General features: G+C 40.5%; 1 protein-coding gene across 1 annotated transcript in view; it reads left to right on the forward strand.

Moving 5' to 3' along the window:
• Nrp1 (neuropilin 1) overlaps nucleotides 1-14663 on the forward strand; it is a 95574-nt gene that overhangs the window by 10241 nt on the left and 70670 nt on the right. The window contains exons 3-5 of the mRNA XM_013009238.1: nucleotides 152-379; nucleotides 7963-8118; nucleotides 11058-11224. Of these exons, the coding sequence (XP_012864692.1) occupies nucleotides 152-379; nucleotides 7963-8118; nucleotides 11058-11224 (551 nt within the window). The remainder of the gene's footprint in view (nucleotides 1-151; nucleotides 380-7962; nucleotides 8119-11057; nucleotides 11225-14663) is intronic.

Below are 14663 nucleotides of genomic sequence, written 5' to 3' on the forward strand. Positions count from 1 at the left end.
CAATCGCTAATACGAAAAGGCTGGGTAATGACTGATTAGGACAGTGGTTATCATGGTGGAATTTTATTAGAGAAATGTTCTGTCTGCCCAAAGTGTTTCTAGGTGAGGTTTTAGGATGCTCACTCAGTGCTGTTTTCTCTTCTATCTATAGGTCCTGAGTGTTCTCAGAACTATACTGCACCCAGTGGGGTGATAAAGTCCCCCGGATTCCCCGAAAAATATCCCAACAGCCTCGAATGCACTTATATCATCTTTGCACCAAAGATGTCTGAAATTGTCCTGGAATTTGAAAGCTTTGACTTGGAACTGGACCCCAATCCTCCAGGCGGCATGTTCTGTCGCTATGATCGCCTGGAAATCTGGGATGGATTCCCTGAAGGTAAGAGCTAAGAAATCAGGAAACATACCCCCCAAAAGGGAGGAACCTGAGGGAAGGGCACCAAAATTCCTTTTACAAGTGCCAGGCATCTTTAAAAAAAGAAAGGAAGGAAGGAAGGAAGGATGGAAGGAAGGAAGGAAGGAAGGAAGGAAGGGAGGGAGGAAGGAAAGAAAGAAAAGGATAGCACAAAATGACAAGGTTAAAAGCAAAAGGACAACTCAGTATCGAAGCATGATGAAATATTTGAGCTCAGAGAGACCTTAATAATTATCTATTCCATTCCCCTCATTTTGTAGATAAGGAAGCTTGGCCCTGAAAGATTATACAAGGTCTTCAACTATTACTGTGATAGAATTGGAACCAACACATACTTTTCTGGACTCAATTATTTCGCTCCTTTCTCTGACCTGCCTACTTGCCATTAATTCTTAGACTGTCAGAAATGAATCTTCAGAGAGTACTTACATCAAACCCCTCATTTGACAAACGTACAGACTAAGGAGTAGAGAGGTTAAGTACTTTGTAATTATTTTCAGAAATTTAGGGAAAGAATAACATTGTGTTTGGGTATTCCTAATTTATGCAGAATCCCTGCTGGCTCTCAAGGAGATTTTCATGTTTGGCAGGTTGAGTTCTCTTCAACACATCATTTATATTCATTGTTCCTATTATCAAAATAAGTCCATACATCTGAAAACATCTAATATCAACTGTCGTGGCCACTTGGTAAGCAAAATAATCAGACAGATGCCCTTTTGGCATTTACATTGGCCAAAAGGATTAGAAAACAAATTATACATGTTACAAATACACCAATTCTGTGTTCAGTTTGGCAGCATATATACTAAAATTGGAATGATACAGAAAAGATTAGCATAACCCCTGCTCAAGGATGACACACAAATCTGTGAAGCATTTCACATTAAAAAATAAAAAACCAATTCTATGTCCAGAATGTTAGAAGGCAATAAATCGTTTTTAATGGGAGGAAGGAAGGATAGAGGGATGGAGGAGGGAGGGAAGGAGGAAGAGCATAGCAACGTAAAGATAATTTAAGTTAGGTGTCAGGCACCTGTGGCTCATACCTATAACCTCATCTACTCAGGAGGTTGAAATCTGAAGGTTGAGCTTGGAAGCCAGCCCAAACAGCAAAGTCTGTGAGATTCTTACCTCTAATTAACTACCAGAAAGCTGGAAATGGGTCTAAGTTGTAGAATGTTAGTCTTGAGCACAAAAGCTCAGGGACAGTGCCCAGGCCCTGAGTTCAAATCCCAGCACCTCCCCCTACCTCCCCCCAAAAAAAAGAATTTAAGGGAGAAGTTTGCACTAGTGGCTCACTAGTTTGCACTCCTGGCTATACAGGAGGCTGAGATCTGAAGATTATAGTTCAAACCCAGCTGAAAAAAATCCATATTTTCAGTTGACCAGCAAAGAGCTGGAAATAGAGTTGTGTGGTATGGCTCCAGAACTGAGCAGAAAAGCCCAGTGAGAGCCGAAAGCCCTGAGTTCAAGCCCCAGTACTGGTGGAGAAAAAGTTAGCAAAGAGGAATTAGGTTAATGTTTTATGTAGGGCAGCATGTTAAGCCATAGTAAGAAGTGATATTTGACCTAAATATCAGATATCAAAGGGTGTGGAGGAAATAGCCTTGTGAACACCTAAATGAAAGTTTCCATTCAATCCGAGTGGGTTAGAAGGTGAATGACAAAAAGTACATACCCAAATTCTGAGCAGGAGGTAATGTCAAGTAATTTACTGCAGTTGTATTGCTCTTCTTGTGTTTAGTCTAGTTTAATACTATTTCTTTAGAGAACACACACTGCACCAATCTTAAAAGACAATCTAGAAGTTCTTCGTGGTCATGCTGTTACACATGTATAACCAACTACAAAACAGAGTCAGGTATTTGTAAGTCAGAGGAAAGAATACTTGAGTAAATAACAAAGGAAGAACAAATAGAAAGCAAAAGCTATTGCCTTAGTCTTTGTAATCATAATTATCAGTAAGCAGTATTGAAGAGAAACAGCTTTTAGAGAAAGTTGGCATTTCTCTTTGGTGTGAGTAAGTTAACATGAGTTTAATGCCTTCCTTTCCTCTTTTACCATGGAAATAGCATTGTGATGATCTTATTGAAACTCCTTCATTAAGTAATGAGATTTGCCCAAACACAGTGCTGATTGATTTCCAAGTATTCAGTCTGATAATTAGGAAAACAGTATTACAATGTTGTTGTAATAATAGTTGGAACATTTAATAATGGGTTTATTTGTTCGCAATCCAAATTTGCAGGCTTCCTTCCTAGAACTTTCATTTAAATTGGCATCTGAAGAGGAGGTCCAATCAACCAACTTATTTAGAATACTTTTAGAAAGAAGCACATTGTTATTAGTGTCAAGGGTTTTTCAAAGTAGTTATTTTCTGGCTCTAGAAAATCGCTGTGTTGAGGCAAAGCACAATTAACGACAGAACTTAGCAGTTTGCAATTCACCCATGCATTAAACTGTGATGGCTTTGACCTATTCCCAGAGAACACTGCATTTGGAATATGAAAAAGTATTGGTGTGTCTGTTAGTGTTTACCTGGCCTTCGCTAGCTTAAAAACTCTTCATCTTTTTTAAATGTTTTTTTTTAATTATGTGTGCTGATACTGGGGCTTGAACTCAGGGCCTGCATGCTGTCCCTTGATTTTCTTTTTCTCAAAGCTGGTGCTCTGCCACGTGAGCCACAGCTCCACTTCCCAACTTTCTGGTGGCTAATTGGTGATAAGAGTCTGATGGGTTGATTATCCTGTTCAGATGGGCTTTGAACCACAATGTTCAGATCTTGATATGCTGAATAGCTAGGCAACTCTCTGCTTTTTAGTCAGATGAGAGAGACTCTGTCCTTGTGGAATTGTTTGTGTCAGTGGCACCAGAAACACTTTGTCATAATAGTTCAATACATACAGTTCCTCTGCCATGAAATTAATCTTTGACATCTTTCCCCCAAACAACAACCAGAAGGTGTTGAAAGGCTTTTAATGATCAAGCGATTTTTATGTCACATTTTATCATAAACATTGAGTTCAGTGACTGAGTAACTGAAAGCTATCCATTGATGCAAATTGACTCTGAAGACAAGCAGTTTCCCCCAAACATGGAATTCCAGATACACATGTTGATAAAGCACACATCTCCAAAGGCCACTCTCTCTGAAGTGTTAAGGATTCCAGGCTGTGGTTCTGAAAGAATTGATGGAGGTTTCTATGTGGTGTGAGAGCACTGAGCGCGGGGGTGCTGAGGGAACCCCTTTTCTCCCAGAATGCTTAGAAAGGACAAGAACCTCACTTCTTACCCACACTCCAGAAATGATTAATGATCTCAAAGAACAACTTTTGTGACAACTAGAATGGGTGTTGTTTTTATTAATCCTAAATTACTAATTTATTTCTTTTACTAGGGTTTAAGCTCAGAGCCTCAAGATGCTCAGAGGTGCTCTAACACTTAAACCGCTGCTTGGTTGCTTTTATGTTTGGCTGTTTTTCAAACATAGACCACCCTCAGACTATGATACTCCTAACTCTGTTCCCAAATAGAGGGACATATAGGCATGTTCAATCTTTCCTGATTCGTTAGTTGAAATGGATTCTAACCAACTTTTTTTTCCCAGGATTGGCCTTAAACTTGGATCCTCACAATCTCTGCCCTGGTCACCACACTGTAGCTGGGACTATAGGCATGATCCACTGCAGCCCACTTAGATTTCCTTTTTATTTGTTTATAAGACTTCATTTTACAAGTCAATTGTTGCATATATATATATACATATATATATGTGTGTGTGTATATACATGTATATGTATATATATATGAAATGGTAGTAAACGACCAAATTGCCTTGATTCTAAGGTAGGGCTATAATTATTGGAGAGACCACTATTTCTATTGCAAAAATATCTAAAAGAAAGAAATTGAAAAGCAGCACGAGAGCAGCCAAATACTCTATTACCTTCATACTTCACAAGATACAATTGCTACATACATTCCTACTCTTCCTCCTCTCCCTCGGCACATCTTGCTTGCTTAAAATCTTTGTAATTCGATTTTTGTGTTATACATCTGGTATCTGTGACAATTTTCATTCATCTCATGGCCTTTGAATATACAACAACAGAAAAGGGAAATCCAATAACTGTGTTCATGTAAATACACAAATGAGCACACACAGAAGACGGATAAGAGCACTTCATCCACTCCGGTTCAGATCAATATTGCATTAGCTTGCAAGGCTAAGGTCTCCCTGTTGTTCGAGAAAATTCAATACTTCTTTGTATTATCGTTGTAAAGGCCTTATGCTCTCATGTCTCAAGGGCTCCTAAAGAAGCATGCTTGCTGCTGTCTGGGGGCAACGTTCCAAAGGACAGAAGGCAGGCGTACCCTGCATGCCTTAAACATTATAAACGAGTGAGTCATGGAGACTCTCTAAGTTATGAGTCTGCATTAGACAAGTTCTCTTCTGTTTCCTCTTTCAAAGAGGTTTCCCCATCTATCCTCCCCAAAGGAACTGGGTAATAGGAGAGGGGGAAGAGAGGCCACTAGAGCACCTACAGGGTGCTTACAGCTTTCCTTTCCAGTAGAGAATAGGGGAAGGTCGGCGACTTCAATGATCACAGAATGACCCCAAGAATACCGGCTGTTAAAAGTCTGCCCACAAATGAAGGAAAAAGATTATGAAAACACAGAAATGGAATTTAAACAAGGGGAAGATGTGAGGGAGAATGAACGGACTATACGGTGCCCATTTATAATTGCAGACCCGGAGTGGGATTCTTACTGAGGAAGGGAAAAACTTGAGTCTTTGGCTAGCAAGATATTTTCTTACATATGGTATGGGCAACCTCAGGCTTCATAGAAGGAAGAAAAAGAAGTGTTGAATTAGGTTCACATCCAGAATGAAGACTCTCTGGCAAAGGATCAGCCCTTATAGAAGAACTTGAGGCTAAGATTGAGATAAACAAAAGCAGAACCCGTTAGAGGGTCATCCTCTGAGATGCTTTCTTCTGAGGAGCCTAATTTAATCAAATTCTCCTCCCCAAATTCAAGCTCTTGACCAGTTCAATGTGACTCTAAGGAATCTGTATTCTTCTCCCCACTTGGACATTTCCCATATTTTTTTCCTCTTTCTTTCTATCTTTATATCGTTCTTTCTTTCTCTTTCTTTTTTCTTTCTTTCTCTCTTCCTTCCTCCTTCCTTTCTTCCTTCCTTTCTTCCTTCCTCCCTTCCTTTCTCTCCTTTTCCCTCCCTTTCCCTTCCTTTTCCTCCCCCCTTCTCTCTTTACCTCTTTTGCTGCCAGTACTAAGGCTTTTGAACTTAGGGTTTGGGTGCTATCCCTTAGCTTTTTTACTCAAGGCTAGCACTCTACCACTTGAGCCATAGCTTCACTCTCAGCTTTTGCTGGTTAATTGGAGATAAGAGGCTAACAAACAATTTTACCTGGGCTGGCCTCAAATCTTGACCCTCAAATCTCAGCCACTTGAGAAGCTAGGATAACATATGTGAGTCTCTGTGTCTGACATGTTTTCTTCATGATAAATCAGTTTACATGAAATCATACAGTTTCTAGAAAATAAGGAATTGTGGTTTCAAGGAAAGTCTTTTTATTTGGTCAGATCAGTCACTTTGAATGCATCAAGAAACTTCTTACTTTGACACTTCAGGTGCTTAAAGTAATCCTTGCACAGACTCAAAGATATGAACCACTTTGCTTAATTCAGTTGTTTGTTCGTTTTTTGGTGGCTGGGGGCTCGAACTCTGGGCCTGGGCACTGTACCTCAGCTCCTCAGCTCAAGGCAAGCACTCTACCATGAGAGCCACAGTGCTACTTACAGTTTTCTGGTAATTAATTGGAGATAAGAGTCACGGACTTTCCTGCCTGGGATGGCTTTGAACTGTGATCCTCAGATCTCAGCCTCCTGAATAGCTAGGATTACTGGCCCAAGCCACCCGCACCCAGCTAGTTATTTGTTTTAAGAGGACTAGCCCAAATGAAAATCTGTTATCCATTGGTATTTGGGGCTTTTGGAAGATTGGTTACAGTGAGGTTGAAATTTGCAGTTACATGTAAATCATTCTCTAGCAGTCATCAACTGCCTTCTGCTCCCACAATGCATTTACAGGCCCGTGCCCTTGTCCCTGTAGCCCATTGAAGGCCTGTCCCCTCAGTGAAAATGCTTTCAGTGAGGACACAATACCTCTTTAAATAAAGCAATCATCCTCAGTGTTCTTAAATATTCTTTTTTTTTTTTTTTGGTCCGATCGTGGGGCCTGAACTCTGGGCCTGGGTGCTGTCCCTCAGCTCTTCAGCTCAAGGCTAGCACTCTACCACTTGAGCCACAAAGCCACTTCCAGCTTTTTTCTTTTTGCTTATGTGGTGCTGAGGAATCGAACCCAGGGCCTCAGGCATGCAAGGCAAGCACTCTACCACTAAGCCACCTTCCCAGCCCCTCTTAAATATTCTTAAATCTATAACATAGGATTATGGATTTCAAGGATAGGGAAAGAGTCCATACTAAATTGTCCAAACCATCTGGTATGGTTTTACCACAAGGGCAATGAAAAAACCCAGAAGGAGGTATGTTTGTTTGCCTTGAATCTAGACAGGGAAAGATTCTTTATATGCACCAGGCTATAGCCTGGTTCTTTGGGAATTTCTCAGGGACTCATTGTCAAGTTTGCCTAAGGTACTTCAACAAACTAATAGCCTCTTGTAAGGGAATGGCAATCTGACTTTAATGCAAATTTATCAGTGTTCCAAACCATTCATTCCCTTTGGGATTAGTTTCACCTGGTACTCCCTATTCTGTGGTGGCTTTAGGCCATTGCTTGGTTGCTAGGCACAAACAAAACAATGGAGAGAAAAATGCACTTTGCAATCATTTTGATGAGAACTTCTTAGTATGTATAACACCTTGGCATCTATAGCCACTACATTCGTTTCTGACAGTCACTATTAGGATGTGACACCTTGTTCTTTGCTCCAAATGGTGATGAGGATCACATTTAGAATCAAGGCTAAAGGTAGGAAGAGGTAAGAACTGGACTTGTGCAGCCTTGGAGTAGAGCCATTTGTTGTCCCTCTCTACTTCCCTGGGACCAGGATCCCTTCTGTGGGCAGGAGAGATAAGCGCAAGTGACTCTGAGAGAACTCCGTGGCACAGCCTAGGCGAGGTTCTTTCAGTTTATCTCTGTTTTTTCAATGTGGCCTGGAGATGGATGCCAGGGCGCCCACCACTTGACAGCCCCAATCTCATTCTCTGCAATTGAAGCGAGCATTTCGATTCTGTTCCTGAAAACAATTTTGCTCACTGGGGAACTTGGTTATGGCTGTTACTGCCCTTCTGAGTACACTTTAAAATCCCCTCCACAAACTCCATCCAATATGTTCATTGCAAACCAATTAACTAGGGAAGACTTGCTTTGGGTTAGAATAGACTTCTGGGTTCTGCTGAGGCCCCTGATTCTTTCTTTTGCATCTGCTGTAGGGGAAAAAAAAGACATATTGACATCTCTGGTGGTTATTGGTCTTGTTTTGTTTTCGCCTTCGCAGTTGGTCCTCATATTGGACGTTACTGTGGACAGAAAACGCCAGGCCGGATCCGTTCCTCATCGGGCATTCTATCCATGGTCTTCTATACTGACAGTGCAATAGCAAAAGAAGGTTTTTCAGCAAACTACAGTGTCTTGCAGAGCAGCATCTCAGAAGGTCAGTATTTATTCATCTTGCAAAGCCCTGTGGTAAACACTGCCTGTTATTCTTCCTCATGCACCTGCGGCCACATGAAACTCTGAAGAACTGTTTTTGTGTGTGTCCACTGTTGGTTTTTCTCTTTTGAAATGTTTTTCATGAATATCAATAGGAAAGCCTAACTGGGGTGCTTTCTTCATAACATCGAGCATAAGCCTTCAAACTCATGGAAGTGGAAAATGACAAAACAGTAGTTGGAAACAATATAGCTTCACCAGGCTGCCTCCATGACACCTGTGGGCTGAGAATCACAAAACAGGCTTTCACCATGGATGGGAGGAGCCAAGCTGAGCTGGCTGGAAAGGAGAGAGTCACGTGTGGGGGGGGGAGGCAGTGTGCAGTAGTTTGGTTGTGGAAAACCCCAAGAGAGGTTATTATCTCTTTCTTCCATGTTTAAATAAAAGTGAATAGCCATATAAAAGAAATTTTATTGCTATGTACTTATCTACCTCTCTGTTGGCTGGTAGTACTAGAGTTTGAACTTAGTCTCATGCTTGCTAGGTAGGCACTCACTTGAACCATACCACCAGCCCTTTTTACTTCTAGCTATTATTATTTTGCCAGGCCTGGGGCTTGAACTCAGGGCCTGGGCACTGTCCCTGAGCTTCTTTTGCTCAAGGCTAGCACTCTATCACTTGAGCCACAGTGCCATTCAGGCCTTTTCACTTTATGTACTACCGAGGAATCGGTAGTACATGAATGCTAGGCAAGCACTCTACCATTGAGCCACATTCTCAGTCCCTTGAGTTGTTTTGTTTTTTTGTTTTGTTTTGTTGTTGTTGTTTTGTCAGTCATGCGGCTTGAACTCTGGGCCTGGGCACGGCCCCTGAGCTCTTCAGCTCAAAGCAAGCACTCTACCACTTGAGCCACAGCACCACTTATAGTTTTCTGGTGGTTAACTGGAGATAAGTGTCTCATGGACTTTCCTGTCCCGGTTGGCTTTGAACCGCAATCCTCAGATCTCAGCCCCCTGAGAAGCTAGGATTACAGGCATGAGCCTCCAGTGCCAGGCTTGAGTTATTTTTTAAATAAGGGCTCATATTCCCTCAGTGCCAGGCTATCCTAAAAGGTGATTCTCCTATCTCTACCTCCCAAGTATCTAGGATTACCATCATGAGCATCTAGGATTACTATTGTGAGCTACTACACTCAGCTCTAAGTTTAATTTTTTGTTAAAATCTTTCTGTCAAAGAAAGAAATATATGTTGCTATCCTATTAAAATGCTGAAAGTTTATGAGGCTTCTAGTTCTTAGGAGGGTTAGAGGAAAAAAAACTATAAGGACAAAAACTATGGTATGTGCTTCATCAGTTCTAGCTGATGGATTGCAAATTCATTAGTGAGAAGACACAGGAGAGTTGAGAACTAACTAACCTAGAAAGGTGTCTTTGTAGGTTAGCATCTTTTCACCCTATCTCACTGGAAAATAAAAAGGCTCATCAAACTTCTGTCTCTCACTTGTTCTAATTTATGTGACCAATTAAATTATGTATTTTTGCTCCAATAAATAAGGTTCAGACTACAAATAACAAACCTAAAGCTTAGTGTCTGATGCCAGTGAAGGAAAATCTTTTGAATCATAAAACCTTATCTCTTAGGATAGAAAATTAAGAAAAAGTGGAATTTTTATTTTACTTTCATATTTTATGTCAATTTTTATTTTAGTTGAGTAGGTTACGCAGCTTTCTTTTAGATAACAAATATCTGAGATAATCAAGTTATAAACAGAAAAGGTTTATTTTGGCTCACATTTTTGGAGAATCCACTCCAATGATCAATTGGCCCCTCTGAAGTAAAACCATTAATTTCATGTTAGGAATTGAAAGAGAAAAGAAGAAAGAGACTAAGGTCCACAATCCACTTACAGGGACCTGTAAACCTCCACCCGGCCCCACTTCTTAAAGCTCTATCCCTCAATAGTGCAGCTCTAGGGTAGACACTTGTAATACATGAACCTTTGGGGAACACTAAAGATCCAAACTGTGGCATTGAGATTTTTCCATTTAATCCTGAAATGTTTTCTTAATTTGGGGATAACATTTCCCTAAATCTGACTATTATAATCAGACTGAGTAGGCCAGCCCAGAGAGAATGAAAGTTTTCAGGAAACATGGTCATTGTTGTGTGTAATATGGGAAAACTGTGATGCTCTGTTGGACTGCAGTTTAGCCCTAATGAGTACGTTTGTGTTTCAATAAACTAAATTAAGGATGGTAATAATCATGAGAAGTCCAGGGCTACGTGGCCTGAGGACAAAAGGTACCAATTATAAATATTTTAAAAAGTTAAAATCAAATGTCCACTGAATATGACACAGACTCTTCCAGTTTTATGAAAGAGAAATAATATTAAAATTATATCATATCCAATTTTGTGTATATATCCATATGACACACACAACTTTGGAAATAAATCAGAATTTCCACCATTTCCTAATGAATTCAGATACTACTTTTGTCAATCTAAGCCTGCTTGGGGGAAAATTAGCATACTGTGCTGATATTCATAGTGGTTTATTTTCAAATAATACCCCCAATGCAAATATCAGTGCTACATCCCATTCAGTATGTTGTTGAATCTTTTAGGCGACTTCAAGTGGATGAACTCTTTTTTTTATTATTATTATTTTTTGGGGTCTGGTCGTGGGGCCTGAACTCTGGGCCTGGGCGCTGTCCCTCAGCTCTTCAGCTCAAGGCTAGCGCTCTACTACTTGAGCCATAGGGCCACTTCCAGCTTTTTTTCTTTTTGCTTATGTGGTGCTGGGGAATCGAACCCAGGGCCTCAGGCATGCAAGACAAGCACTCTACCACTGAGCCACCTTCCCAGCCCAAAACGAAAAATAAATCTGTAGTCCTCTAGTGTTTTTGATGACTTTGGACCACATTTTTTTCCCTGCAGATTTCAAATGTATGGAAGCTCTAGGCATGGAGTCTGGAGAGATTGATTCCGACCAAATCACAGCTTCGTCTCAGTATAGCACCAATTGGTCTGCAGAGCGTTCCCGACTGAACTATCCTGAAAATGGGTGGACCCCCGGGGAAGATTCCTACAGAGAGTGGATACAGGTATGTCACAGAAGACTTGCCCCAGCTAGGAATGAAGGAGATTTGGGTCATGTAAAAAGGCTGTAGAATGGTGTCATGAAAAATGCCATCAGAGGAGACAAGAAAGAAATGGGCACCAAGTATAATCCTTGCAAGTGACCATTAAACCACTTCCTTGCAGGAAAAAGAAGGCTCAGATAACTTCCTAAAACCCCCTTTTTCAGATCCTTATACAGTAAGCTTGCCTAATTTGTAGATTTATTGTAGGCACTTTTGACTAAGTACAGTAAATAAATAAATAGAGTGCATGAGCCCAATTTTAAATTCTCACACATGCATCATTCAGCTTTCTCCTTCAGTGCTGCACTATTGTCAGTTGAGTTTAAATCTTTGTATGATATACTGAGTGTTTCTATGTCCTGAATTTTGTGGAAATCTGCCTCCTAGAAAACAAGTGATACCCACAAAGCAAGGTAAATTTATGGTAATATTCCCAAGCACAAAATGGGCATATAATGTGCATCCTCAGGATTTAAAATGAAGCTAAGATAAGATGTAATTTTTAGTAAGAAATAATAATGTATACTAGAAGCTGGGCTCACACCTCGCTATTTAGGAGACTGAGATCTGAGGATTGCAGTTCAAAGCCAGCCTAGGCAGGAAAGTCTGTGACTCTTATCACTAATAAACTACTCAAAAAAAAGTGAGAAGTAGCACTGGTAGAGCCCTCATCTTGAGCAAAAAGAAGTTCAGGGACAGTGTCCAGGTCCAGTGTGTAAGCCCCAGGATTGCCAAAAACAGAAAAAGCACTAAAACCCAAGTAAAGATGACTCACTTCCATGACAACTAAAAGATCTAATATTTTTTCCTCCAGCCACTGCATATTTTTTACACCTAGGACTCTTATTTCAACATACTCTGATTTACTTGATGCAATTTATAAACCTTACCTGTAAGATGTGCATAAAATTCTTGCTTTCAAATATCAATTTTTCCATCTCTTTGAAATATAAGAAAAGAAGGGAGAATTAGGCTGTATTTTTCAAGTAGCTCTATGAAGCTCACACCCAAGGAGGAGGTGAAATTGAGGGCCTCAGCCTCTGCTAACTTGTACTCCTATGTATCAGGAAATGTACATATTTTGGTCCTTGACAGTGATGTTGCTTCTATTCTGTTCTGAGATCCCTTTCCTGCCATAATGGTGGACCCTGCCTATTCCTCCTCACCTCTACAGCCTCTCATTGCCATCATTTCCCAACCATTTGGTCCAGCCCCTTCTCATCCCAGCATCCTTGCTTGACTAATATCTGGTTTCCCAGTTTTCACTCCATGTGAAATGAAATGTCTTTATTGGAATATTTGGGTTCAACCTTGAGCAAATTATACAGAAAGTTTTGCTGAAAGATCCAAGTTTCCTTCTTGGGAGAATAAGCAGAAAGTCTGTCTTATGTTTCTTACCAGATATATAAAAATGAGTAATTCCCAGAGAGAGTTTCTTAAAGCAGGAAAAAAATCAAGATGATTTATCCCCTCCTTTCTACATCTATTGCTGTTTCAGTCATTTGAGCACAAATACCAGATTTTGTTTTACTTTGGAAAGGTCAATATTAGTTTAACATACACTTAAAGTGAAATAGCCTATTAGAGGAGACTGAACTCATGCTAACCTCTAAATGATAACACAGAGAAATGTGGAAAGGGTGAGAAAAGATGAGACTTTTATCTTGGGATTGTTGGATCCAGCCCCGGATGAAGCCAGAAATGAAATGGCTTTGCCTCTGTCAAAATAACTCTTGGTGACTTGTTTTTCCACGTTCACAAACCCACAAGCAGTTCAGTATGATTGACAGATGTGCCTCCAGAGGAAAGCTTATATTTTTGCAGTACTAAGCATGTTTGCATGGTAATGTGGTCCTATTCTTGGTAAGTGAAGAAGTCAATAATGGAGGCCTGGTGATCTTGCATGAGTTCTGAAACTGCAACTGTAGCAATTCTGTGCCAAGCAATTCTATGCCTATAGCAACATGGAAACTAAATGGGCTTTCAGAAAGCATTTGTCAGCTGGACAGGGTCTTACATCATTCTTTGGCATTAGGCACAATTTGAGATTGCTGCAGAAGATAAAGCATCTAACCATCATCCAAAACTCTGTTTAGATAAGATGGTCAGTGAGGTTGGCCCCAAAGCTGAGATTCGTAAATTGCTCATGCTCCTCTATGATGGGTGATGGGACCAGTTGGAGTTTTAGATAGCATATCTTCTTACACACACACACATACACACACACAAGTGCCCATCCTCTGAAATGCCGCTATCACCAAGGCAGTTAGAGAGAGGAAACTGAGATCATCATGACAGCTCTTAAGATTTCAGAGTACTTCAGAACACGTTTTGATACCCAAGTCCATCACGCAGCCACACTCAACCCATAAGGCATCAGACAGGCACAACTTCACATGCACCAATGGACCGAGAGCCCAACACATTTGGTGAAGAGTACAAATGAGAACTGCCCTTCCTAGACCATTTCCCACTTACTAAGTGCTGATTAGATAGCTTGACCCCCATGTCACCTACATGACACACTTTGTAAACATCACCTCAAGACTGGGAGGGCATATCCCCATTTTGAAAATGAGAAAACTGGGGTTTAGAGTTTTGTAACTACATGAGGTCATAATAAAGTGACCGGGTTTGAAAACAAGTTTTGTTAGACTCCTACACCTGTTTACTCAATTTCCTATGGTATGTCTTTTTAGACTTGAATGTGTAAATTTTAGTGGACTTCAGCCACCTCCCGCCCATACATCCTTGTACCCAGAAGCCTCACACTGAGATGGCTCTGGAGCTAAGTATGTCAAAGTCTAAGACTTTGCTCCTGAGTCCCTAAGAAAGGTGACTGTCACAAAAGCTGGGCTGCTGGTTCACCTTGAGGTAAAATTACCATTTCCCTCTGCCCCACCTTGGAGTTCATTGGGCTCATTTATATGCTTGTTGTGTCTGTGTACATGGCGGGAGCTGTTATCATTCAGCGATCACCTAATTATGAATAATTTCAGGCATTTTCAGCTTTCCTGAAGCTCTTTGGAAGTGGTTGGCTGGTTGTTTTCATTGGATAGATGTTTTATGAATTAACCAACAAGTGCGGTGTAATTTAGACCGAGGGCAAGAGGCACACACCTAATCACAGGAGCATTAACACATTTCTATTTTTGTGCACATAACTATGCAGATAACATTTGTTTCTTTTTCAGCTTTTTCCCCATTTTACACGGAATATGTCCCACAAAACATGTTACTGTAGCAACAACAAAGGACAAATACTTGCATGTGTTAAATTAATAAAACAACATGGGAAACTGACTTTCCTTCAAGACAGGAACTGTCTTCAGTTCCCATTGTATTCTCTAGGGAATTATACTGAGTGACATTAAAAATAACAATGCATCATTAGTTGTGG

Source organism: Dipodomys ordii, unplaced genomic scaffold (genome assembly GCF_000151885.1).
Source record: "Dipodomys ordii isolate 6190 unplaced genomic scaffold, Dord_2.0 Scaffold9, whole genome shotgun sequence".
In the NCBI taxonomy this organism is placed as follows: Eukaryota; Metazoa; Chordata; class Mammalia; order Rodentia; family Heteromyidae; genus Dipodomys; species Dipodomys ordii.